General features: G+C 57.3%; 3 protein-coding genes across 3 annotated transcripts in view; 1 reads left to right on the forward strand and 2 right to left on the reverse strand.

The window, feature by feature from the left end:
- Positions 1–25,569, forward strand: part of ZNF780A (zinc finger protein 780A) — a 428,674-nt gene that overhangs the window by 222,371 nt on the left and 180,734 nt on the right. The window lies entirely within an intron of this gene.
- On the reverse strand, positions 197–7,999 carry HIPK4 (homeodomain interacting protein kinase 4). The gene is made up of 4 exons (XM_061139313.1): positions 7,535–7,999; positions 2,944–3,300; positions 1,269–2,117; positions 197–686 (listed from the first exon to the last, which is right to left on the reverse strand). The coding sequence occupies exons 1-4, from the start codon at positions 7,997–7,999 to the stop codon at positions 507–509; spliced, it is 1,851 nt and encodes a 616-aa protein (XP_060995296.1). The 3' UTR covers positions 197–506.
- PRX (periaxin) lies at positions 11,273–19,727 on the reverse strand. The gene is made up of 3 exons (XM_061139317.1): positions 19,267–19,727; positions 15,844–16,040; positions 11,273–15,237 (listed from the first exon to the last, which is right to left on the reverse strand). The coding sequence occupies exons 1-3, from the start codon at positions 19,448–19,450 to the stop codon at positions 11,479–11,481; spliced, it is 4,140 nt and encodes a 1,379-aa protein (XP_060995300.1). The 5' UTR covers positions 19,451–19,727; the 3' UTR covers positions 11,273–11,478.

The raw sequence follows: 25,569 nt of genomic DNA on the forward strand, positions 1-25,569 counted from the left end.
ATGTTCTGATGGTGAATTCTTGCATGCCAGGCGCCGAGTGTGTTTAAGGGAGGGGGCAGTGTGCCAAGCACAGGCTGCAGCCCGAGCCTGTGGTGGACTGGGTTCAGTACTGGAGAGCAGAGCCTGGGTCCCCCCCGAACCTTGCCCCCCATGCCAGTTCAGGCCTCAGGCAAGGAGCACAGGAATGGGGCAGTACTGCTGAACAGTTCTTTATTGAAATAAACAGAGGCAGCAGGGCCAAGGGCGTGCTCAGGGCCAGTGGGGTGCAGCCCCCCCCCTCTTGCATCCCTCTGGCCCAGGGGGCCACAGGTCAGACCCCGAAACCCTTCTGTTCGGGGTGTGTGTGCAGACATGCACCGTGGGCGGCGGGGTGGGGGGAAATGGGGAATTTCTGGATAACTATCTTTCTGTAAGAATAATCTGTCGGTTCAGGGGATGGCTCTGAGGAGGGGGTTGCCAGCCCCATCAGCGCAGCCCCCAGTGATGGGCAGGGGTGGGGTCACCCATCAGTGGTGCCCGCCGACGTGCTGCAGAAAGCTGGTGGCCCGGGGTGGACCATGTGGGTGGGTGTGGCGTGGGGGGAGCCCCTGAGCCCGCGGCCCCCTGAGGCCCTCCAGGGTCCAGTCTGGCTCACTCAGCCATTCCCCAGGACAGCTGTTGGGGTCGAAGAGCTCAGGGCCTGGACTCTGTCGGGGAGGAGCAGAGATGGGCATCACCCAGGAAGCCCCCTCCCATGTCCCACCTCCACCCTGGAAACAGCCAGCCTGCCCACTCGTGGACTCCTTTGGTCCCAACTGCTTCCTTGTGACTTCCTGAGGACAATTTTGTACATTCTGAACCCTCTCGACATTTTGGAGGCTTAAATGGTGTGTGCTTAGACCTTAATGTGTCCTGAAGGAGTGTTTGCTGAGACCTTAATGTGTCCTGAAGGAGTGTTTGCTGAGCCTCTGTCCCATCTTTCTGCGGGTGGGTGAGCTGCGCTACGGTCTTGTTCAGGGTCCTGGGCCTTTATCAGTTCCCACATGTGGATTATGATGTTCTGAGTCTTTACACGGCCTGAATATGGGTTCGTGTTTGCTGAACCTTGTCACATGAGTGTCTTAGTGTTTGCTGAGCCTCATCACATCCCGAGGGTGGGCTAGTAGTGTGTGCTGGACCCTGAGCCAACTACAGGCCACTCAGATGTGTGGGAGGCCAGGCTGGTTCCCTGTGCCCCAACCCCAGGACCACCTGCACCCTGGTCGCCCCCCACCCACCCCCCAGCTCACCTCAGCATCCATGGTCATGTCCTTGATGTCCGGCCCATCCCCATCGCGCTGCGGGATGACCGGCGGCTCAGCAGAGGCCCCAAGGCGCTCTCCTTCCGCCCAGCCGCTGGCCCTGCGCGGGGCGTCGTCCTCAGGTGAGGCCTGGCTCAGCCGGATCAGGTTGCTGAAGTTGGAGTCAGACTTGGAGCCTGCCGGTGGCTTGCGGATCTTGTGGCGGCCCACCAGGCGGCTGCCGTAGTAGGCCAGGATGGGCTCGGGGCTGGACTCGGGCAGCCGGCGGCCCACGGCGGCAGCCTTGAGTGGGGCCAGCACGTCGGGGATCATGTCGGCCTGGGTCTCGCCCCAGAGCCCACGCCCCGCCTCCTGCAGGCTCAGGTCGTCCAGCTGATCGATGGCCCTCTGCATGCCGGGGGCCTTGTCCTCTCGGAAGAAGGGCCCGCTGCCCCCCGTGCTGCCCAGGCCCATGGCCGCCTCCTCCTCGGCCAGACGGTAGTAGGGGGGCCCGTCTTCTGCGGCGGCCAAGACCGACGTGGGTGGCTTTCCCTCCACCTGCAGGGACAAGCGGCAGCTGCGCAGAGAGAGCTGGTAATAGCGGGTGGTCTCGTGGGCGCTGCGCAACTGCTGCATGGACACGAAGGGGTGGCGCAGGGCGGCGCTGGGGCTGATCCGTTCGTGCGACTCCCAGGTCAGCATGCGCTTGATCAGCTCCACCATGCTCTTGAGATCGGCGTGCTCCGCCAGCACCTCGCGGTCCGGGAAGGTCAGCCGACTGGCCACCCCGACACCGTTCACCGTCTCAATCTGGTCCAGCGACTTGAGCATGTACTTACGGCGCTCCAGTGGGCGCACCTGGTGGACACCGGGTGGGGCAGGGTGGGCATGGAGTTCCGGCCCCAGCCACTCCTGCTGTGGGGCCCACGTCGGACCCCCCACCCTAGTTTCCAGTCGGCCCTCCAGTCTGGCCCAGAGCTCTCTCGTGGCTATGAAGTCTGCACACGGGAACCCTGACTTCCAGTCCTGCCCGGGATCTGACCTGGTGCTCTCGTACTGCTGGGAAGGTCACACCTGCTCCCTACCATGAGGCCCCGTCTAATCTCATCCAGACGCCGCCTGCTGACCATGACCTCTGGTCCTCCTGTTTGACCCAGGACTCTCACTGACCCGAGCTGGCTCTCACCCCAGCCCTCCAGTCCTTCCCTGAGCCATGGGTGCAGTCCCTGCCAGCAGCGAGCAGAAGGGCTGCCTCCTTTGGAATCAAATGCTGACCCTCTGGCTGCCACAGCTGATCCCCACGGCTGATCCCAGCCCTCAGGCCTCCAACGAGTCAAGCCCAGACCATTCTCCCAGGGGTTATTAAGGTCTGCCGGGTACTTCAGTCCCACCTTTGGTCTCACCCAGACCCCTCTCTTGCTGTGACAGCTTCCACACCTGGCCCAGACTTCCAGTCCTCTCTGCTGTCTCATCCAGACTGTTGCCGCACAACTCTGAAGAGCCTGGCTGCAGAGGTGGCTGCCCTGACTTCCAGTCCCACCCGGGGTCTCACTCAGCTCCATCTTGCTGTAACAACTCCCAAGCTTCCAGCCCTTTCTGAGATCTAACCTAGATTTTTTTTTCTTCTGGGTGCAGCAGCTCCCCCTCCACACTGACTGCCCTCATCCCCACCTGCCCCCCCTACCTTGGTCTCAGCCAGGTAGTCAGCCGAGGACTTCAGCTGCCAGGGGTTGGCGGCATCGGGGTGCGGGTTGCGCTTGAAGAAGTGGTGGGCCTTGCGGGCGGCATGCAGCAGGTGGGGCTTGGGCAGGCCCTGCGTCTCACAGATGTAACGCACCTGGTCGTACTCATTGTTGCCTGGGTAGAGGGGCCAGCCCAGGTGCAGCTCAGCCATGACGCAGCCCAGGGACCACACGTCCACCTTCTCGCAGAAGGGCAGTCCCAGTAGAATCTCGGGGGCCCGGTAGAAGCGGGACTGGATGTAGGGTTCCTTGACGTAACGCACCTCGCTGAATATGCTGGCCGAGCCGAAGTCGATCACCTGGCGGGAGGAGGGAGGCAGGTGGGCAGGGGCAGCGTCTCTCGGTGGGGTCCTTCTGCATCTGCCACGTGACTGCCTGCTGCTGCACCTCTGAATCTATGTCCCTGTCTCCTCCAGCCCATGTTTCTGGTCTGTGTGCTGGTCTCTAGAACTCTTGCTTCTCTCCACTAGAACGTCTGCCCCTGGGGGTTCACCTCTGTCTCTTTCTCTCTCCCCCATGCCTTGTCCATCAGCAAATCTTCCTGACTCCACCCACTTTCTGTTCTGCTCACTCTGCGTCCCATTCTCAGCCCCCACCCTGGTCCTGTCTTCCTTCATCCCCCGCCTAGGCTACTGTAGAAGAAAATGGAGAAGGAAGTGGCAACCTGCTCCAGTATTCTTGCCTGGAGAATTCCATGGACAGAGGAACCTGACAGGCAACAGTCTGTGGGGTCGCAAAATAATCGGACACAACTAAGCGACCAACACACGAGACTAACATCAGGACCTCCTTGCTGGCCTCCCTGTTCCTCCCCTGCCCTGCCCCGCCAGCCCTCCAACCTGATTCTCCCAGGCAGCCCCAAGGATCCTGTGACCACCTGAGTCAGATCACGTCGCTCTCCTACTCAGAATCTTCCTGCGGCTTTACCACATCCTGTGGTAAGAGCCGAAGCCTTCATCCCTTGGCCCTCAAGACTCCGACAATCTGCCTCGTCCCCTCCCCGTGGTCACGCAGCACCAGCCACACCAGCCTCTTGCAATCCTCGAACAACCCAGATGCACTCACGGCTCAGGGCCTTTACACTGGCTGTTCCCTCGGCCTGGATTGCTCTTCCTCTGGATGTCCACGTGGCTCCCTCCCTCACCTCAAGTCTTTATTTAAATGTCACCTTCTCAGGGAGCCCTCTGCTGACCATCCTATCAAAAACAGCACACCGCACCCTTCTCACCCACCTCCCTGTGTGTGTGCTAAGTCGCTCAGTCATGTCTGACTCTCTGCGACTCTCATAGTCTGTAGCGCGCCAGGCTCCTCTGTCCGTGGGATTCTCCAGGCAAGAATGCTGGAGTGGGCTGCCATGCCCTCCTCCAGGGGATCTTCCCAACCCAAGAAATGAACTCTAATCTCATGTCTCCTGCATTGGCAGGAGAGTTCTTTACCACTAGCCCCACCTTGGAAGCCACAATCACCTCCCTAACCCTCTGTTTTTCTCCATAACCCTTTTTTGGGGGGATGCTGAATCAGGTCTTAGTTGCAGCACAGGAAGTCTTTTAGTTGCAGCACAGGAAGTCTTTTAGTTGTGGCATGTGAGATCTAGTTCCCTGACCAGGAATCTTAGCCACTGGGCCACCAGGGAAGTCCCTCTCCATAGCTCTTAACATCATTTCACATACCATGCATTTTACTTTTGCATGGAGGTCATTGCTTTTCTATCCAACGAGGACGTCAGTCCCATGAGGGCAAGGATTTTATCTATTCACTGCCCCATCCCTAGATGGCTGGAATAGTGCCTGGCACACGGTAGGGGCTCAGGAGAGAGTGAATGAATGTATGAATTGACTTTTTTGTCCCTGTCATTCTTTCTGTCTCTTGTTGGGTTGGTGTCTCTCTCTTTTCTTTGCCTCCTAATTGCTTGTCTGTATCTCTCATCTCTGTCTCTCTCTGGCCCACTAGAAGGACACCACCCTGAAACCCAGGTCGTCTTCTTTCACCATCAAGCATTGCTGACACCCCACACCGGCCCTTGGTTCATACAGGTGCTCAATGAACACCTGTCTAAGTCACGTTATGAATGACTGAAAATGCTTGTGTCTTGCCATGCCTCTGGGGGAGCCGTCTGCCATTTTTACTCTGAATCTCTGTGACTGTATCTCAGTTTCTCCCTCAGTTTCCCTCCCTGAGTTACTCTGCTTTTCATTCAGCCATCCCTTACCTTCTATCTGCAGAAGGCAGTGTTACCAAATGGTTATTGATCTGGCCTCTGAACACAGACTGCTAAGGCCTGAATCCCAGAAAGTCTGGATGACCCCGATCATTCAGTCAGCCTTCATGGAATTCATTCATTCATTCACTCATTCCACAAATAAGGTAGGGGTGCCAACACAGACCAGGTGTTGTGGCTCTGTCCTGTTTGTCTCCTGCTGTATCTGTGGGAATCTCTCCTCCTTTGGGTCTCTCTCCCTCCATCTGTTGGGGCAGAACGATCTGCCTTTTCCTGTGTCTGTATCTCCCTGTGTCTCTGACATTCATTTAGCACTGACTCCACAAAGGTGCTATGCCGGTAGATGCTGAAGACACAGAAGTGACCAAAATGCCCCTGGCCCTGCCCTCACAAGGCTCTTAGTTCAGACCCATCATCAGAGAGTAACAAACCTGTAATCAGACAGAAGAGTCAGAATGGGGATGGGGGAGTCCAAGGACCCGTGACAGTTCAGAGGAGGTACCTGTGTGCCCAGCACAGGGTCAGGCCCAGAGCAGGCGCTCAGAAAATGTTTGCTGATGAACAAACTCACGATGAAGGATCCTGCCACTGTCCTTCCAGTCACTCAGGCCAACAGGCTTTCAGCCTTCCTCACTTCCTCTCTCACACATCACATCAGATTTACCAGCAAGTCCTGTTCTAAAATCTTTTTTTTAAATAATGTTTTTAATTGGTGGAAAACTGCTTTACAATGTTGTGTTGGTTTCTGTCATAAAATAACCTGTTCTAAAATTTACCCAGAGGAAAAAATAAAATTAAATAAAATGAAACCTAGCCAGAGGGACTTCCCTAGTGGTCCAGTGGTTAGGACTCTCTGCTTTCAGGGCCGAGCCCAGGTTCAATCCCTGGTCAGGGAACTAAGATTCCCGCCAGCTAAGCCCAAAGAAACAAAATCTACCCGGAACTCCCCACCCCCTCCAGACACATCTCTTCCTCCCACGACCCCATCCACCTGGACCGGGGGCAGTCACACCCTCTCTCTTTCTGCTCCAGCACCTCAGTCAGTTCCCCTCCTGCAGCCAGAGGGAGCCCGTGAGCACCTGCATTAGACTACACCCCTCCTCAGCCCCCAGGATCCTCTGGTGCTTCCACAGTAATCCGTAATCCGAATAAAACCCAAGTCCTCCCTGAGGCCCACAAGGCCCTGAATGCCCCCGCCTCATCCCCTCCCTGGTCTCGTTTCCTCCCTCTTCCCCTCAGTCACTCTGCACCAGCCACGCTGGCCTCCCCACTGCTCCTCAAACACACAGACTTTTGTACATGTGCATTTATATATAAGATGGTAAAGAATCTGCCTGCAATGCAAGAGACCGGGGTTCAATCCCTGGGTTGGGAAGATCCCCTGGAGAAGGATATGGCAACCCACTCCAGTATTCTTGCCTGAAAATATCCCATGGACAAGGGAGATTGGCAGGCCACAGTCCATGGGGTCACAAAGAGTCAGACATGACTGAGCGACATTTTACACTTGATCTTAGCCAAAAGGCCGAGAAGCGATAAACACCTTCAGTTTCACACTTTCATATACTTACTCCTGCCTCAAGGCCTTTGCACTGGCTGCTCCTTCTACCCAGATGCTTTCCCCCAGATGTCAACACAGCTCCCTCCTTCTTTCAAAACATCCCTCAAATGTCACCTTCTCAGGGAGGCCTCCCTAACCACAGAACCTAGAGTTTCACTCATCACCACCGCACATCCTCCTCCTCCCAATTTCATCTTGTCTCCTTCTCATTCACCTATCTTATTCTGCTCATTTGTCTTGGAGACTCTATCTCCCCCGCTAGAATTCAGATGGGAAAGAATCTACCTGCAACGCAGGAGACCCAGATTCAATCCCTGGGTTGGGAAAATCCTCTGGAGAAGGAAATCGCAACCCACTCCAGTATTCTTGCCTGGAAAATCCTATGGACAGAGGCTACAGTCCATGGGGTCCCAAAGAGTCGGACATGACTGAGTGACTAACACTTTCACTTTCACTGTCTCCCTCACTAGAACATCGCAGGGATGGGACCAGGCCAGAGGAGCTGAGCTAAGAATGGAGCAAGGATGGGGAGACCTCAGGACTGTCAGGGAGAGAGTGTCAGGACTGGGATGGGGGAGAGAGGAATTTCAGAGCCAGGAGGCGGGGAGAACCATCGTGGACAAGGAGGGAGAGACCTCAGGGTGGGAGGTGGGACCCAGGGAGACCTCAAGAGTCAAGAGGAGACCCCAGGGCTGGGGGAAGCCAGGTGAGAACAGGAGCAGGGGGCCTGCTGCCCAGGGATGGCCACGCTCACCTTGACCCTGAACGGACAGCGGGTCTGGTCCACCAGCATGATGTTCTCGGGCTTGAGATCAGCGTGGATGATGGCGAGTTCCTTGAGCCTGGCCAGGGCCCGGAGTACCTGCAGGGTGACCGTGCGGATGTGGCGGGCGGGGAGGGGTGCGAAGTTGTTCTCCTTCTGGAATTCGAACAGGTTTTGCTCCAGCAGCTCGAAGACCAGGTAGAACTTGAGGGCGTCATGGAAGAACTCGAGGAAGCGGATGACGTGGGCCTCCTCGGGGTCCAGGCCCCGCATGCAGCGCAGCAGCTTCAGCTCGTTCTTGATGATCCGGTTGCGGTAGGCGTCGTTCTTCAGGATCTTGATGGCCACCATCTCGCCCGTGCTTCGCCGCCAGCCCTTGGCCACCTCCCCGAAGGTGCCCTTGCCCAGCACCTCGATGATGTCGTAGCAGTCAGTCTCTGACTGGATGGTGGCCATAGTGCCCCTGCCTCCGGACGCTGCCCTGCCGCCACCCCCGTTCCACGGGCTCTGCCTCCAAGGCCTCCTGCCCCCACACTGGCCCTGAGGCCCCCCCAGTGGGGGAAAGAGGACCACACTCGTGCCTTGCCCTGCAAGGTTCGCCCCCACCTCCCTGGCAACCCCCAGACCCCTGGGCCACACGGCGAGTCTGCCAGGGGCCGCACCCCTCCCCCAAAGCCCTCCCGGCTTGGGACGAGGGGCCCCAGGCCCCCCCGAATGGGTTCCAGCGTTGCTGAGTGGCTCCGGTTCTGTTGTTGGAGACCTGAGCCCCTGGCTGGAATGGGGGGGGGGGGTGGCAGATAGGGCCCCCCCTCCCCCGCCCAGGGGCGGAACCCTGGAGTGGCTGGAGAGGTGAAGGGTCGACGGAGAAGGGAGGCTGAACGTGGGCCTTGGGCAGAGAGCAATGGGACCTTCCTAAACAGAGGAGCTGCAGGCTTCCCAAGCTGGGGGATGTGTGTGTCTGTGCTCAGAAAAATCTGCTCCTGCCTGTGGCTGCCCCAGGGAGGGGGCAGCGTGAATAAAGCGAGGCCAGGTTGCAAAGGATCTTGAGTACCAGGCTAAGGAGTCTGGACCTTGTTCTGAGAGCACTGGGCTTCCCCAGTGGCTCTGGTAAATAATCCGCCTGCCAATGCAAGAGAAGTGGGTTCCACCCCTGGGTTGGGAAGATCCCTTGGACAAGGGAATGGCAACCCACTCTAGCATTCTTGCCTGGGAAATCCCATGAACAGAGGAGCCTGGCAAGCTACAGTCCATGGGGTCACAAGAGTCGGACACGACTTGGCGACTAGACAACAACTGAAGACCCTGGGGAGCCACAGAAGGACTTTGAATGACGAAGGCAGGTTGAAAATTTTATTTATTTAGTTACTTATTTTTAAGTTTTGGCCTCGCAGCTTGTAGGATCTCAGTTCCCCGACCAGGGATCAGACCCAGGCCACAGCAGTGACAGAGACAGATCCTAACCACTAGGCCATCAGGGAACTCCCTAGGGTCAGATTTTGAGTGTTAGAAAGCTACTGTGTGAAGAAGAGTGGATTGGAGGGGGCAAGAGTGAAGCCCCCAGCCTGCAGTAGAGTCCAGGTGGCAGAGGAGGGGGAGGCAGGTGGATGGGACACTCAGGAGGCCAGGAGGACAGGCCATGGGACTGGGCGGTTATGGGCAAAGGAGGGAGCCGTGCGGGACAGGGCCCAGGGCTGTGGTGGGGATAACAATGGGACAGAAACATGGACTGGCAGTCTGGGGGGAGCGGACGTTAGGAAATTTAACACTGAAACATTAAAACACATATTGAATGCTTTAGAAGCCTTATCCTATATATATACATATATATACACACACACATATATATATGTGTGTGTATGTGTGTGTTTTGTCATGCTGCCTGGCTTATGGGATCTCAGCTCCCTAACCAGAGATTGAACTCGGGGCAAAGCAATGAAAGCCCAGAACCCTCATCTCTAGGCCACCAGGGAATTTCCCACAATATGCATCTTTTTTTAAATTTATTTGGCTGCACTGGATCTTAGCGGTGACATGCAGGAGCTTGTTCCTTGAGCAGGGATCGAACTCAGGCCCCTGCATTGGGAGTGCAGAGTCTTAACCACTGGACCACCAGGGAAGTCCCTCCAGTATGCAACTTAATACCTCCATTTTATAGAAGAAAAAATAGAGGCCAAAAGAAGTTTAAAAAACACCCAAGGTCACCCAGGTGGGTGCCAGAGGCAGGCATTGACCCTGAGCAGTCTGCTCTAGAGCCAAGCTCTGAACCACCAGACACTGCCTCCTAATGTCCAGGAGACGCCTGGGAAGGTGTGCAGAGATGCAGATAGGCACCGGAGGCCCACGTGGACCCACGAGAGACTTTGGGAATTGTCAGCACAGAGGTGAGGAGTGGAAGCCGGGGGAAGGGTAACGGGGCCCAGGGAGGGTGAGGAGGTGGATGAGCGCCTGGGAGGAGCCCTGATGACCCAAGGGGCCTGAGGGAGACAGAGGAGGTGGGAGGGAGAAGAGAGCATTCAGGAAGGAGGAAGGAATCCTGAGAAGTCAGGACACAGAAGACAGAGGAAGCCCCGAACGTGGCCATGGACTGAGGACACTGACAGTCAACAGTGGTGGGAGGAGAGCCCCCAGATGCTAGGGGGCTGGGCAAGGGGTGTGCACCAGGAACATAGCTATCTCTTGCCACGTTTGGTGGGGATTGAAGAAGAAGCATGTGATGGGGTGTCAGCTTGAAGGTGATGGATTATGTGAGGAGACTGGGACAGCCCAGGGCTTCCGAGGTGGCACTAGAGGTTAAGAATCCACTTGCCAATGCAGGAGACACCGGTTTGACCCCTGGGTCGGGAAGGTCCCCTGGAGGAGGAAATGGCAACCTGCTCCAGTATACTTGCCTGGAGAATCCCATGGACAGAGGAGCGTGGTGGGCTACAGTCCATGGGTTTGCAAAGGGTCGGACGTGACCAAGTGACAGCAGGCACACACGCACCCTCGCTGGGACAACTCAAAGGCACAGCCCTTCTTTCTCTAGAATGGGAGGGTGGAGACGTGACGAGAGTGGGGTGGCAGTTTTAGCGGCATCATCAGCAGAGTCCCACCTGGACAGCTTACCTGGGGCATCCCAGTGAAATGGGGACCCTGGTTGGGGGCTTAGATCCTGAGTGGGGAGGGGTCCCTGGGAGCCGAGGCCCAGCCCCACTAAGGGCTGATAGTCCTGGGACTTAGTCCTAAGGTGTCTTGGGGTGGAGGCTCTGAACCCGGGAGCTTGCAGAGGGGACCGGGAGAGGCCTTCCTGGGTAGGGCAGGGGTGGACCGGGTAGTCAAACCAGCTGGACCGGAAAGGGAGAGCAAGGGTGCAGGAGTGCTCTCCAAGGTGGGGAGGCTGCCAGCAGAGGGCAGGGGGTAGCAAGTGTTTTCTGCCCTTAGGGCTCCTGGGGTTGTCCTGGCAGGAGTGGCCCTCGCAGGACACGCAGAGTCTCCAGCATAGGGGTCCCTGGGCTGTGCTGGGGCACTTCCCCAGCTCAGAGGCCCCTGGGAATTTTTAAGGACTAGGACAGCCCCCCTCCCACCAGGCCCACACCAAGGCCTTCCGGACTCTGGGCTGTCTCCCTGCACGCGGGACCCCTTCAGGCCAGACCTCAAGGGACTCCTTTCTCTGTACCACCCCACCCCACCCCACCCCCAAACTCCACCCCCGCAACGCAAGCACACAGAGACCACACACAGAGCCACCTCTGGATTATTTTATTCACATGGCTTGGCAAGGCACGGGCACTCCTGCCAAAGAGCTGGGCACGGCCACCCCGGCCCTGCCCCGGTCAGCCGCCCACCTCCCAGCCTTCTGAGGGTTAGTGCTAGTTATCTCACACACAGAACAAGGGGTGGGGGATGGGAAAGATGAGATGGGGCGGGGGCAGGGGTCTCCTTCTACTCAGGGGTTTTCAGATGACAGCAGCCTGAGCCCCCTCCATCCTCGTGGAGCCTGGAGGGCCCGTCTCGGAAAACCCCACACTGGGCAGCCGCACCCGGAATCCACCCTCATCCTGGTCCCCGCTCCCGCCCCGGGTCTTGGGGCTTAGGGACACCCGGGGGAAGCGGAACTTGGGTGACTTCTCCCCACTGGGAGACTTGGGCACTGCCTCACCCTCCTGCCCCCGGGAGGCCTTGGAAGGGGCAGCCAGGCCCACACGGGGCAAGCGAACTCGGACGCGACCTCGGCGCCCGGAGGCCCCTTCCCCACCGCCCTCCGCGTCCTCCTCCTCAGGGCTGGGGGAGCCTTCTCCACTGACCGCCTCGCTCTGGCTGAAGCCCACGCGGGGCAGCTTGAGTTTCGGGCTCTTGGCCTTCTCACCTTCCTCAGCCCCCTCCTTGGCCCGTGCCAGGCCAAACCGGGGCAGCCGCACCTTGAGCTTGTGTCCGGCATCTCCCTCGCCCTCTGCCACCTGGTACTCAGCATGGGTGCCCACGGCGGGCGGGGAGAGCTCCACGTCGGGCAGGGAGAGGTGGAAGGTGCGCTCTGCCCCTGCAGACTGGTCGCTTGGCCCATCAGCCCCGGCCCCAGCTCTAGCCCCCAGCGTAGGCACCTTCAGCTTCAGCCCACCCTCACTGGTGGCGGCCTCCCCGTCCTGCACCTCTCGGCTCAACCCCACGTCCAGCTCAAGCTGGGGCACTGTCACAGCGGGCATCTTGAAGACACCTTCGCCCACCAACAGCTCGCCACCCGCCGCCTGGGCTCCAGGTAGAGCCAAGGTCACTTGAGGCATGTGGACTCTGTAGCCTGCTGTGCCCTCTGCTGGAGGGGCCGAACTCTCAGCCTGCTGGCCCGGGGTGGCCTCCCTAAAGCCGGTGAGCTCCACCTGGGGCAGGGAGATGCCCAGTGGCATCCTCAGTCCCCCGTCCTGGGCCTCAGTGCCCACCTGCTTGGCTGGGGACACTTGCAGGCCTGCGAGCCGTCCTCGGCCACCGGCTGCCTCCTCCTCTACCCGCCCCTCCTCCTCGGCCCCCAGAGCAACCAATTCCACCTCGGGGATCTTAAGCTGCACAGCTGTGGACTCTGACTTTTCCCCGGGGCTGACTCGCCCACCCGAGATGTCTGCTTCCTTCCCTCGAGCCAGCCCAAAGGAGGGCATCTTCAGCTTGGGCATCTTCACCTTCCCATCCCAACCCTTGCTCTTGCCCTCCAGCTCAGCCGTCCCTGGCACTAGTTCTCCCGCCTCAGTGTCCCGACCCCTGACCCCAAACTTGGGCAGGCCGAACCTGGGCCCCTTGAGCTTGATATCGGCCCCGGCAACCTCTGCCTTGCCTGTGGGCAGATGGGAATCCAGGCTTAGCTGCGGGATGGACAGGTCGAGGGCGGGCAGCAGACCTGCCTCCTCCATACCCTTGGCCTCCACCTCGGTCCCCACCCGAGCCCTGGGGAGTGAGATGGCGAACTTGGACACCTTCAGCTTGGCAGCTCGTCCGGCCCCCTCAGCCTCTGCCTTGGTCACCTTTGGCCCTGAGAGTCCAAACTTGGGCAGGGAGAACTTGGAGGAGGGCTTGACTTTCGCCTCTGTCACCTCTGCCTGCCCTTCCTCCAGTGTGGGAAGCTGTGGGGTGACGATCTCCACGGAAGGCAACCGGAAGGCCACTTCCCCGACCCCAGCTGCTTCTGCCTGCTCCCCTTTGCCCACTTCGGCAGCAGCCTGCCCCTCAAGGCCAAGAGCCCCTGGCAGGTCTAGCTCCACCGAGGGCAGTGTGAGAGAGGGGACACCCACACGAGCCTCACTGCCCACCTCTGGCTGCAGACAGGGAAGTGTCACCAGCTTCCCCGAGACCTCAGCGCCTGCCTCACTCGGCTTGCCCCGAGATGGGGACTCCGCCCTCCCTAGCTTGGGCAAGGTCATCTTGGGCATCTTGAAGCCAAAGTCCATGCCCTCTGCCTCCTCTACCCTGGCAGCTTTTAGCTGCACCTCCGGAGCCTTGGGCAGCTTCACTTCTGGTGCCTTCGGCAGATGCACCTCCGGGACCTTGGGAGCCTGCACTTCTGGCAGCCGCATCTCCGACACCTTTGGCAGATGCACTTCCGGGAGGTGAACGTCGGGCACGACCATTTCCGGCACCTTGGGGAGTTTTATCTCCGGGAGCTTCACCTCGGGGAGTTTGACGTCAGGGACCTTCATCTCCGAGACTTTCGGCAGCTGTACCTCTGGGAGACGCACTTCCGGCACGGCCATCTCCGGCACCTTCGGGAGCTTCACCTCGGGGAGTTTCACCTCAGGGAGTTTCACCTCGGGGACTTTCGGCAGCTGCACCTCTGGGAGTCGCACTTCCGGCACAGCCATCTCCGGCACCTTCGGGAGTTTCATTTCCGGGCATATCACCTCGGGCACCTTCGGCAGCTTCATCTCCGGGCATATCACCTCGGGCACCTTCGGCAGCTTCATCTCTGGGACTTTTGGCAGCTGCACTTCTGGGAGACGCACTTCCGGCACGGCCATCTCTGGCACCTTCGGGAGCTTCACCTCGGGGAGTTTCATCTCCGGGACTTTCGGCAGCTGCACTTCTGGGAGACGCACTTCGGGCACGGCCATCTCCGGCACCTTTGGCAGCTTCATTTCCGGGACTTTTGGCAGCTGCACCTCTGGAAGTCTCACCTCGGGCACGGCCATCTCTGGCACCTTCGGAAGCTTCATCTCTGACACCTTCGGGAGCTCCACCTCTGGGAGTCGCACCTCTGGAAGGACTGGCTCTGGCATTTTGGGGAGCTTGACCTCTGGGACCTTGGGGAGCTTCACCTCAGGCCCCTTGGGCACCTTGACCTCCGGCGGCGAGACCCCAATGCCAAAGGAGGGCATCTTGATGGTGGGCAGCTTCAGCTTGCTCTCGGGGGCTTCGGGGGCAGCAGGCCGGGGCTCCAGGAGAGAGAGCCCGAAGGTGGGCATTCGAAGCTTGGGCCCCTTCACCTTGGCTTCAGCAGCTTCCTTTGCTCGGGCCCCAAAGCGGGGGAAACTGAGGCGGGGCATCTTCAGGGCCACCTCGGGCGCCTCGCCTCGGGGTTCCACCTCTGCACCAGGCAAGGCCAGGTCCACCCCCACGGTAGGCGCTGCTATGTCCAGGGTGGGCACCGTCACTGCCACAGCCCCTTCCCGGGTCTCCAGGCAGGGAAGTGTGGGCAGAGCAGGTAGCGAGGGCAAGGAGGGCAGCTCCACTTGGGGGACCTGGATCCCTACAGCCGCAGGCTCCACGGCAGGGGCAGCTGGGGCTCCCAGCCCAAGGGTTGGCAGGTGGAGGGCAAAGCCGCTGACGGCCTCTGCTGCAGGGGCTGCCTCTCCCTTGGGGGCTGGGACCTGGGGGACACCCACCTCGGCACCTGGCAGCCGGGGCCCAACCAGCTCCACCTGGGGAGCCGTGAAACGGGGTCCTGCTGCCACCTCGGCCTCTGCTTTGGCCTTCCGGGGGGGAGGAGCAGCGGCGGCCAGCCTGGCTACCTGGGCCTCTTCGGCCACTTCTCGGACCCGCAGCCGAGGCAGCTGGAGGCGCCGGCGGGTGGGGGCAGCTGGGACAGGACCCTCGACAGCCTCGGCTTTGAGGCCTCGACGAAGACGGGAGAACTTGGGAAAGGAGAATTCGACGTCAACAGGGGCCAAGTCTGCAGGGGCCCCCAGGGCCCCGGGCATCACCATCTTCTTCTTCTTCACAGGGGACAGACTCTGGATGTTCTGGGGAGAGAGGAGAGAGGCAGGAGGCGGTGGGACAGTGGGAGGCCTGGGGTGGACAGGGGGAAGCCCCATGCGGTCATTTTACCAGGATGGGTACGTGTTGGATGGAGCATCTTGTCTCCAAAGCACCATCCCCACTTCCTGCCTGTCATGTCACCATGACTGCCCAGGAAGGCAAAGACTTTAATTTGGACTCTTACAGTTCATCACCAGGGATGTATAAACTGTGACCCAAGACTTCTGGCTCCTCATCTACCATTTTCCCCAATACCCTCACTTTAGAGATGGGGAAACTGAGGCCCAAGGAGGTAAAGAAGTTCCTCCAGGGTCACTCAGCAGTAAGCGAGCCACCCTTAGGCTTGACTGAACCTGGCCTCTCTGGTTCAGGACCCCTGGTGGGTGAGGATCCTGGTTTGGGTGGGTGGGTCCCCCTCCCCAGGGAGGAGTTTAGGGGCAGAGAACAGGAGGCAGTGGATGGGATTAGCGCTGGGTTAGTGACGAGACAGAGGGCAAGTCTGGCCCACGGGTGTAGGGCAGTGGGGCTCACGGCGCAGAGACAGGATCGCTGGGGCAGTCCAGGGCCGGGGCCGGGCTAAGCACGCGTACCAGCTTGGCCACCTTGGCCCGCGGGCCCTTGATCTCGTAGCCGGCCACGGTCCCGGGCCGTAGCGCCAGGTCCCCGGTGGGTACAGTGCGCTTCAGGCAGAAGGAGACCTTGTAAGGCTCGGCGCATTGCAGCAGACGGAGCGCGTCCTCGTACTTGAAATTCTCGAAGAACACTCTGGCGCTCAGCAGCTGGTCCCCTGTAGGCCAGGTAGAGGTGGGCAGGGCGTGGGCATCTTCCCGCCCCGCCCAGGCCTGGTCCCGCCCACTTCCCTGGAGCCCGAGCAGCCGGGCGCCGCCCAAACTTTTAGCCCCGCCTATACCCGCGTGCAGTGCGTGCTAGATCGCTTCAGTTGTGTCAGACTCTTTACGACGCTACAGACTAGCCCGCCAGGCCCCTCAGTCCATGGGATTCTCCAGCCAAGAATGCTGGAGTGGGTTGCCATGCCCTTCTCCAAGAGCACAGGATACTGAAACGCAAAGTTCCTCCGTGTTTGAGGCTCTGACACTTAGAGAAAGCCACGGCCTAGGCTTTAGCCCTGCCTCCCTCAGAGCAAATCCAAGCCCATTCGCAGCACCTCTCCCCTTTCTACGCCCCTCCCCGAACCTCACACTTCAAACACTGATTTTGCTTTCTTTTACTGAGAAACAGAGTCAGAAGAAAACTTCCAGACGCCCGTACCGAATTACTCACCCCCCTCCCTGGTCCAGTGGCGATTTTCTCTACTCTCCATCTGTCCTAGGGATAAACCAACCCCACTCCTAGCTCGGGTCAATCTCTCCACCACCTTTTCAGGGACAGACTCCAGCAATTCTCCCCGTGCTCCCTACATCATCATCAATTTGTCCTTCTACATTATTGTCATCAGCAAAGAACATATCACTCTTTCTCCCATAAGAAAGGTTGTCTTGGACTTCCCTGGTGGCTCAGTGGATAAGAATTGGCCTGCCAATGCAGGGGACACGGGTTCAATCCCTGGTCCAGGAAGATTCCCCAAGGCTCGGAACAACTAAGCCCCTGTACCACAACTACTGAGTCCATGTGCTGCAACTACTGAAGCCCTTGCGCCTACGGCATGTGCTTTGCAACAGAAGCCACTGCAACTAGAGGCCCACATACCGCAATGAAGAGTAGCCCACAGTTGCTGCAACTATAGAGAAAGCCCTCAAAAAGCAACGAAGACTCAGCACAGCCAAAAATAATTTCTTTTTTTTTTTTTAAAGGAACGTTGTCTTGACCTCACTCTTTCTGGAACTTCTGCCCCACTTATCTGTTCACTTTAACGGCACAATTCATGGAGTTGTCTGACTGCGTTTTTTTCACTTCTCCAATCACACTTTTGACACCCCCCTCCCAGAGCCTCGAAATGGTCTCTCAAGGTCTCACACAGTGACCTCTGTGTAGCTAAGTCCAGCAGTAAAGTCCCAGACTTCATCCACTTAAACCCCTGCTTGAGATCCAGCTTCACTCTCTCTTTCATCCACTTGCCTTGCTTGGCTTCCAGGGTGCCCAACCCTCTGGAACCTCGCTGGGGGCTTCTTCTCAGCTTCCAGGGATGATTCCTCCCATCTCCCAGACCTCTTAAAAACACAGAGTCCCAGAGAGCCAACTCAGGCCTTGGACCTCTCCTCTTCTCCATACTACTTATCCCTTAGGGAAGCTCACCCAGATTCGGGAGTTTAAAGGTCATAAATATACTGACAACTCCCAACTGTGTCTCTCCAGCCCAGCACTTCCCACATCCATCCTAGATTCACATATCCTTTCACATCTCCGCCTTGGTGTCCAGCTCTCATTTGACAGGTCCAAACTGTACTGCCGGTCTTTCTCCAAATGAGCTCCAGCCCCAGGGTTTCCCATTTGTGGGACTACCAACTCCATTCTCAGGTCAAGAATTCCTAGACACATCCTTGACCCCTCTCTTTCCAACAACCCCATATTCAGTCCAGAAGACTCTTCCTTCAGATTATATCCAGAATCCAAACCCTGTCTTCACCTCCAGTAACACTGTTTTGGCCCCAAGTATCACCAATCCCTGTCCTCCACTAACTCCCAGAGTTTGCTCGAATCCATGTCCATTGAGTTAGTGATGCTATCTAACCATCTCATCCTCTGCTGTCCCCTTCTCCTTTTGCCTTCAATCTTTCCCAGCATCAGGGTCTTTTCCAATGAGTCGGCTCTCACATCCATGAGGTCACAAAGAGTCAGTTCCCTGTACTATAAAGTAGGTCCTTTTTTGTTATCTATTAATATTTTAAGTATAGCACTGTGTACGTGTTGATTCCAAACTCCCTGTTTATCCCTTTCGCTGGCGACTGAACAACAAATCACCAATCTCTTACCTGGATAATCACGGGAGCCTTTTTTCCTGCTCCCCATCCTGCCCCCTACAGTCTACTGCTAATACAGCATTTCAGTTTGGTCAATTCATGTTCTTTCTTCACTCACAACTTTTGATTAAAAATCAACATCCTCCCCATGGTCCCTAAAGCCCTCAAAAAACTGCCCCTTCTCTTACCTCTCTGGCCTCATTTCTTACTCTACTCTTCACTAACTCTGCTCCATTCACACTGGCTTCCTTACTGTTCCTCCAACAAACCAGGCACTCTCCCATCTTGGGGCAGTTGCACTGGTTCTCTCTGCCTGGAATGCTTTTCCAGATGGCCACAGAGCTCATTCCCTCACCTCCTTCAGGCCTTTCTGCCCTTCCTGGTTCATCCTATTTAAAAATGTAGCTTCCTTCCTAGCTTCCATAAGCATGCACGGCCTTCTAATGTACCATGTATTTTACATTATGTTTCCATAAATTATTTATACATAATGTACTATGTATTTTACAGATTTTGCTTAAACATGTCTCTCCTCACTAGAATGTAAGCTTCATAGGTGCAGAGAGTGTTGTCTGTTTTGTTCACAGCAGTAGCCCAAGCACCCAGAATAACATCTGGAAATAGAAGGCACTCAGTAAATAGTTGTTGCATGAATAAATCATCAGCTTCATCCATGTTACTTAAAATATCCCTTACTAAGCTCTCTTCGCCACTCCCTCCAAGTTGTTAACTCCGCCTCTTTTCTTCAGCCCCAACAACCAAACTATAACTAGCACTTATATAGTGCTTACCATGTGCCACTTAGTTACACGCTGTGTTTTCAAATACTGACTCATTTAGTCCACATAATAACCATATGAGGTATGTACTAGAGTAAGTCCCATTTTAGAGGTGAGAAAACCGAGGCACAGAAAGATCACAGCATAGTTAACTGCAGATTTGGGAGACAATGAACCTCCAGAGCCGGTATCTGAGCAACCGCAAAACCGACAAGACACACAAAGCCCGGCCCCTAGCCCTTAACCCCGCCTCCCGGCCCCGAGCAGATTCCCGCCCCCGCAGGAAGGCCCCGCCCCATGCCCGCGCCCCGCCCACCTTCCTGCAGGCTGAGGTTCCTGGCCGCTGGCGAGTCCTCACGCAGGTCGCGGACGAAGATTCCCTCCTTGCCGCCTCCCGCTACGTTGATGCCGCTGACCCCGGTCTGCGCCTCTGTCTCCACGATGATCTCCACCAACTCCGCCCGCCTCAGCTCCTGTGGAGAGCGGCGAGGGGTCTCCATGGGGCGCTGGGGCCGGACCTCGCCCAGAGCCCGCCATCGCGCTTAAAAGCAGCTCTTAACCGGGTCCTCAGGGCACAGGCGCCCAGGCGGGGCTCAAGCCGGTCGTGTGGGCCCACCCTCGCCGGCATCTCCCCTTTAAGTAAACGCGAGGGCGGCTTGCTGAGACCCACGGAAGAGTTCAGTGGGTCTCCCGGTTCACTGGCCTGGGGGGAGCCCCGAAGGCCGCAGTCGGGAGAGGCGGGGCGAGGGGCGGTATCATAGAGGAGGGACGGGATGGGAAGGCCAGAGGGGACCTGAGTTGCAACTGAGAGGCGGGCCTGATGGTGAGGGCGGGGCTGTTTGCCAGGGGGCGTGGTCAGTCCGGAGGCGGGGTTAGGGGTTGGAGCGCGACCAGATAGAGGACAGTGGCCGGAGAGGAGCGGCCACGGAGAGGAAAGAGGTGTGGCTAGAGTGTATCCGTGGAGGCACGGAAGGGACCCGTAGTCTATGGACGGGCTTGAATTATGGGGAGGGGTTTTAACAACGGCAGAAGAGGGGTGGAATTGAGGATGGGGTCCCGAAGAAAGGGTGCGGTATGAAGGGGTGGGGGTGGGCCTGGCCTCCTTGAAGGCTTGATATGTGTGACTGTCCTATTGTGTACTCTGTGACCCCCAAGCCCTGCATAACGCCCATTGGAGAGGGAATCTAGTGAAGAGCGGCAGTGCGTGGGTAATGAGGGGTGGACTGGCAGACGTGGTATGCCTGGTATTTACTGTAAATGGTGCTGACCTGGCCCTGGCCCAGCAGTGCACTGTGGAGTCCACATCCAGGCTTCCCAGAAGAGACAGTGAAAGACCTGTTTCACAACCCGTCCAGGAATGCACTCTGCTGTGTGTCTCTAGGGGAGAACTGTGCCCTCTCTGGGCCCATTTCCCTACTGTAAAGTTGGGTAACATGGGTATACGGAAGGAATCTCTGATTGTGAACTGAGACCTGAAGCAACAGAGATGTGAGGGAATGCTGCAATGGGCAGTGTCTTGAGGCTGGTACAGACTGGCATTGAGCCCAGAACTGAGCCCAGGACTTGGAGAAGGGAAAGCAAATTTGCCCAGATGCTCCACAGCAGTGGCCCCAGGACTAAAGCGCTGGGCAGAACATGGTGAGAAGGGGTAGGAAGAGTTGTGGTAGGGGCAACAGGGAAAAGCATGACCATCACCACCATCCTTAGGCCCTGGGCCAAGTATTTTATGTGTGGTGTCTCATTTCATACTCCACACAGCTTGGGCAGTGACAGAGTAGGACACAAAGGTCCAGAGAAGTGAAGTGACTGCCTAATGCTACACAGCCAGTTCAGTGATGGGGCCTCAGCCTCGGGGGTGTCACCTCAGAGCCCATAAGCTGTCCTGTAGGCAGTGACCTCTGTCCATGTTACCCCGTGCCTGCCACCCCTCAGCCTCAGCTTGGCTGCTATAAAAGGAGACCCACTGTGTGCTTGGCATCCAGTAGGATGCAGTCAGTGCTACTGCTCTGTCTCCATGACAGTGAAAGCCACTCACATTCAAGGAGGCTAGGTACCAGGCCCCGGGCAAATGACACAAGTGTGAGTCCTCAGCAGCCTCAGACATGGAGACCACTGCCCCATTTCAATGATGGCGAAACTGAGGGTTTGAAAGTTCAGGTCGTCTGTTCAAGGTTGTAAGGCTGAAGTGGTAGGACTGGGATGTAAGCCCATAGGTCCAAAGCCCATGTCTTTAACCCCTACACCATTCTGCCTCTTCTGATGAAGAGGCTTTCTACTCTATTTTCTTTAGCTTACTATTAATAGAATTCCAGAATGATCCTATCCCTTGTAGCTCAGTAGGTAAAGAATTCACCTGCAATGTAGGAGACATGGGTTCAATTCCTGGGTCGGAAAGATCCCCTGGAGAAGGGAATTGCAATCCACTCCAGTATTCTTGACTAGGAAATCCCATGAACAGAGGAGTCTGGTGGTTACAGTCCATGAGGTTGCAAGAGTCGGACACGACTTAGTGACTAAAGCACCACACTGCTCAATGAATTAGCTTCTTAGAATCTTAGTCTGCGTCAGGTACTGTGTTAAGCACATCACAAATGTTAATTTCTCTTTCCCTCACAGTGACCTATAACAGTCTCTGTTGCTGTCTCCATTTCACAGATGGGAAGACTGAGGCAGAGAAGCCAAGAAGTGCCTCAGTGCCACCCTAGTCAGTGCCCGCCACCAGGGCCCCGCAGGTCCCCTTTGAAGGGTGCTCACCTCGGCACTCCGGCTCCTGGCCTCCATGGCACTGCTGGGAGTCCCCTGGGCCCCCGGCTCCTCTGGTTTCCTCTCTCCCTTCTGCTGCAGGACCAGCTTCAGTTCTGCATGAAGCAGCTGCCTCTGAGCCTGCGGGGTCAGGGATGTAGGCTTGAGGCCATCCAGGGGAAGATGTGGGGAGAAGGCCGGGCTTAAAGGGAGAGGTCAGGGTGGGTATGAGACGGGGAGAAGGGCCCCCCTGCCCCAATCTGAGATGTCCTCTCACCGCTGCCTGTGCACAAGCACCCCCTCCTAACAGGAGCCCAGCCCGGGGTGGCACACAGTCGTCTGCGGGGCTCGCGCCTTTCCTCTGGGGTCTTGCTGCCTGCCAGGGAGAGACCAGGTCAGGAGGCTCCAGGCAGGCCAGGAAAGGGCAAGGAGGGGCATGTGGCATCAGCCAGTGCTCACCTCAGGGTCACCTCCAGCTCCTTGAGCCTTCTGGGTCCGGGGCTCTAAGAAGAATAACGTGAGCTGTCGTTACTGTCGGCTGACCCTACTGATGATTCCTGAGTGTCAGACCCTTCCTGCACTCTGTCATTATTCTATCCCCACGGGTTCCCTGGTGGTCCAGTGGTTAGGACTCTATGCTTCCACTGCAGGGGGCAAGGGTTTCGTCCCTGCTTGGGAAACTAAGATTTCACACCCTGCTGCATGGCTTGGGGAAAAGAAAGGGTGCTCTGTTCCCAAAGTGCAGGTGGGGAACCTGAGGCTCCAAAAACCTTTATCCAAGGTAATGCGGCTGGACAAGAAGCAGTAGTATAGCCAGGAATGACTCCTAGGCCTTTCTGACAGTACCACCCCAATGTCAACCACCTCGGCTGACCAAGGGGGCCAAATTCACTGTAAAACTATCTCCTCTACTGCAATGTACTCCCCGTAGGCAAATCACCTCACCTCTCTGTGCCTCAGTTTCCCCATCTATAAAATGGGGAGAATGAGAGCACCTACCTCCCAGGGCTAGTTAGAGGGTCACATGTATTTGTAAATATACAGTGCTGGGCACCTGGGAGATACTTCATAAGCACTTGCCATGATTATCACTAAGAACTTCCTGTGGTCCTGATCTTGTTTCGAATATCCCATGGGGGTCAGCATGTGTGGACTTCAGAACACCCTGGTGAGAGCAATACAGTTATTGGGCATGGGCATGGTGGTTCGGTGGACTTCCAGTGCACTTCCAATGCAGGGGGCACAGGTTCGATCCCTGGCCAGAGAACTACGGTCCCACATGCTGAAGAGTGTGGCCAAAAAAATAAAATTATTGAGCTTGTTACAGAGAAGACGTCTGAGACTGGGAGAAGGAAAGTCACTCACCTGAGTCACAAATGGCCTAGCCGGGACTTTAACTTGTCTGAGAGCTCCAGCTGCTTCTACAGATGCCAGTAACTAATGGGCACTGTGTCGTTACTCTTCGCCAGCCCTAGGCTAAGACCTTCACTTCCCACCTCACTGCAGAAAACCCTAACCCAGAGAGAGGCCAAGAACCTTATTCAAAGTCACCTGGCCCAGAGAGAAAGAGGCAGAGCTGGGGTCTCTGCTGACAGGCCCTTCTGGAGGAAAGGGAGATGGATCCTGTCCCGCTCCTCCAAGCCGCCAATCCTGGCCTTGTCCTCCTGGCCCCCACCTGGCATGCCAACCCAACCCCCACTCCACAGGGAAAGGTCAGGCCTCACGAGGCACATTCCCTCAAACAATGGCCCATCTGCTGTGCCCAGTCACATTCCACCCCTGCCCACCCACCCCCAGCCACACAAAGGCCCTTCATAGCCCACCACTGGCCGCGAGAGAGGACACAGAGACCCCCCTCATGCTCCAGCTGTATCCACTCCACTGGTTGCCTCCCCGCCCTCTGCCCCGGTGTCAGAAGGCTCTTCTCTGGCTCTCCTAGGGGTCCTGTTCTCCATGTCCTTCTCTGGCCTCCCCTGTAAACCCCCAGCCCCTCCCAGTAGGCTTGACTCCCACATCCAGGTTATTTTCCTCTGGACTGGGCCTTATGCTGGCCCCCTTAGGCCTTGGAATCACTCTGGATGTGGAGGCTATTTTAGGGTCGGAAACTGAGGCTCAGAGAGGGAAAGTGACCTGCCTGGGGTCATACAGTTAGGACCTGTGCCCTTGACCCCCTACTCTGCACCTTAACTTGCACTGGTGACTGTGAGCACTGGAGGAGGCCTAGACAGCAAAACAGTTGAGGTAGAAGCTGGGCTGGCAGAGGGGATCAAGGGTGCCAGAAACAGGCATTTTTAGAGTGACTCAGTGCCAGCACTGGGCCAGGCAGACACTTTATGGCTGTGGCCTCATGGTACCCCACTTTACTGATGAGTAAATGAGGGTTAAGAGATGGGCTATCACAGGGAGTTCCCTGGCCATCCAGTGGTTAGGACTTGGCACTTTCAGTGCCAGGGCCCAGATTTAATCCCTGGTCAGGGAACAAAGATCCCACAAGCCACATTGTTGTTGTTTAGTCGCTAAGACATAGCTAACTTTGCAATCCCATGGATGGTAGCTCGCCAGGCTCCTCTGTCCATGGGATTCTCCAGGCAAGAATACTGGAGTGGGTTGCCATTTCTTCCTCCAGGGGATCTTCCTGACTCAGGGGTCGAACCTGTGTCTCCTGCAGCTCCTGCATTGGTGGACAGATTCTTTACCACTGAGCCATAGGGGAATCCCATTCACAAGCCACGGGGCACGGCCAAAAAAAAAAAAGAGAGAGACAGAGATGGGTGGGATATCACAGTGATGGAGTTGGGACTTGAACCCCGGTCTGAAAAGCTAACTCTGAGTCCCTGATACAAGGTGGTGTCCTGAGCTGTGGGTGAGAGAAGCCTGGTACTTGCAGGAGATAGTGGAGACGGAGGGGAGGATCTCCAGGGCCACAAGCGCCCTGTCCAGGACAAGCCAGAGAAGGTCACACCCAGACGCTGGCACCGGAAACCCAGCCAGGGCGGGGGCAAGAGAGAGAGTGCCCAGCTTCTCCATCCCTGCCCGGGATGGCTGCCCAGGCCAGGTTATATTTAGCCCAGCTGTGCCCTTCCTGAGCCACGTACCCAGCTCCTGGGGTGGGATGGGGTGGGAGCAGCCTCGGAAGGAAGCCCCCCCGCCACCCCACAACCCCGGGCACTCTCTGTTCCCAGCTCTGGCTGTCCCACTAGGCAGGGGAAGGAGGGGTGGGGTGGTGCCTGGAGGCGGGCCTGACCTGTGTCAGGGGAAGCTCTAATGGGGCTTCCCTAGGGAATCAAGGCCAGGCAGGACTCTCCAGAGGCTAAAGGCCTATTTCTTGAGTAGTTCCTGTGGCACTGCCCTGATCCATTCCTGAGCTTCCAGAATTCTGAGAATCCCCTTTCTTGAGCATTCACTATGTGCAAAGATTCTTCCCTGCCTGAGCTCATTAAATCCTAACAACACCTCCCTGGGGAAGTCACAACTCAGATGCTCATTTAAGATGTCACTCCTGCCCTTCAGGGTGTCATTTGTACCCTGAGCCCTTCAGCTGAGCTTTGGGCCTGCTGAGGAAGCCCCCAGCTTTGCCTCACTGTACCTTCTTCCCACCGCCCCCCCCCCCCCCCCCACCGCCCATGCCTGGCACCAATGTCACTTAAGAATTCTCCCCACTCAGAGCCTCAGCTACCCCAAAGACCAGAGTGACCTGGAACCCTTGCAGTGGGAGTGGGGGGTTGACCTGACTCATCCAGGCCCCAGATATCGTCTGAGGCCATCTAGTGATACGGAGGGGGAGGCATTCCGGCAGTGTCCTCCGGGTGCCTCGTTTAGGCTCAGCTCCAGCACTCCTTGCGTTTGAATACTGGGGCAAAGTTTGAATTTCACCTCT

The sequence above is a fragment of the Dama dama genome, chromosome 4, assembly GCF_033118175.1.
Source record: "Dama dama isolate Ldn47 chromosome 4, ASM3311817v1, whole genome shotgun sequence".
In the NCBI taxonomy this organism is placed as follows: Eukaryota; Metazoa; Chordata; class Mammalia; order Artiodactyla; family Cervidae; genus Dama; species Dama dama.

Coding starts and splice junctions, on each gene's coding strand:
- HIPK4 (XM_061139313.1), bottom strand. CDS start 7,999: ATGGCCACCATCCAGTCAGAGACTGACTGCTACGACATCATCGAGGTG. Junction 3,301..7,534: donor GCTGTCCGTTCAGGGTCAAG/GTGAGCGTGGCC, acceptor TCCTCCCGCCAG/GTGATCGACTTCGGCTCGGC. Junction 2,118..2,943: donor ACTACCTGGCTGAGACCAAG/GTAGGGGGGGCA, acceptor GGTGTCCACCAG/GTGCGCCCACTGGAGCGCCG.
- PRX (XM_061139317.1), bottom strand. CDS start 19,450: ATGGAGACCCCTCGCCGCTCTCCACAGGAGCTGAGGCGGGCGGAGTTG. Junction 16,041..19,266: donor GAACCTCAGCCTGCAGGAAG/GTGGGCGGGGCG, acceptor CCTGGCCTACAG/GGGACCAGCTGCTGAGCGCC. Junction 15,238..15,843: donor GGGCCAAGGTGGCCAAGCTG/GTACGCGTGCTT, acceptor CTCTCTCCCCAG/AACATCCAGAGTCTGTCCCC.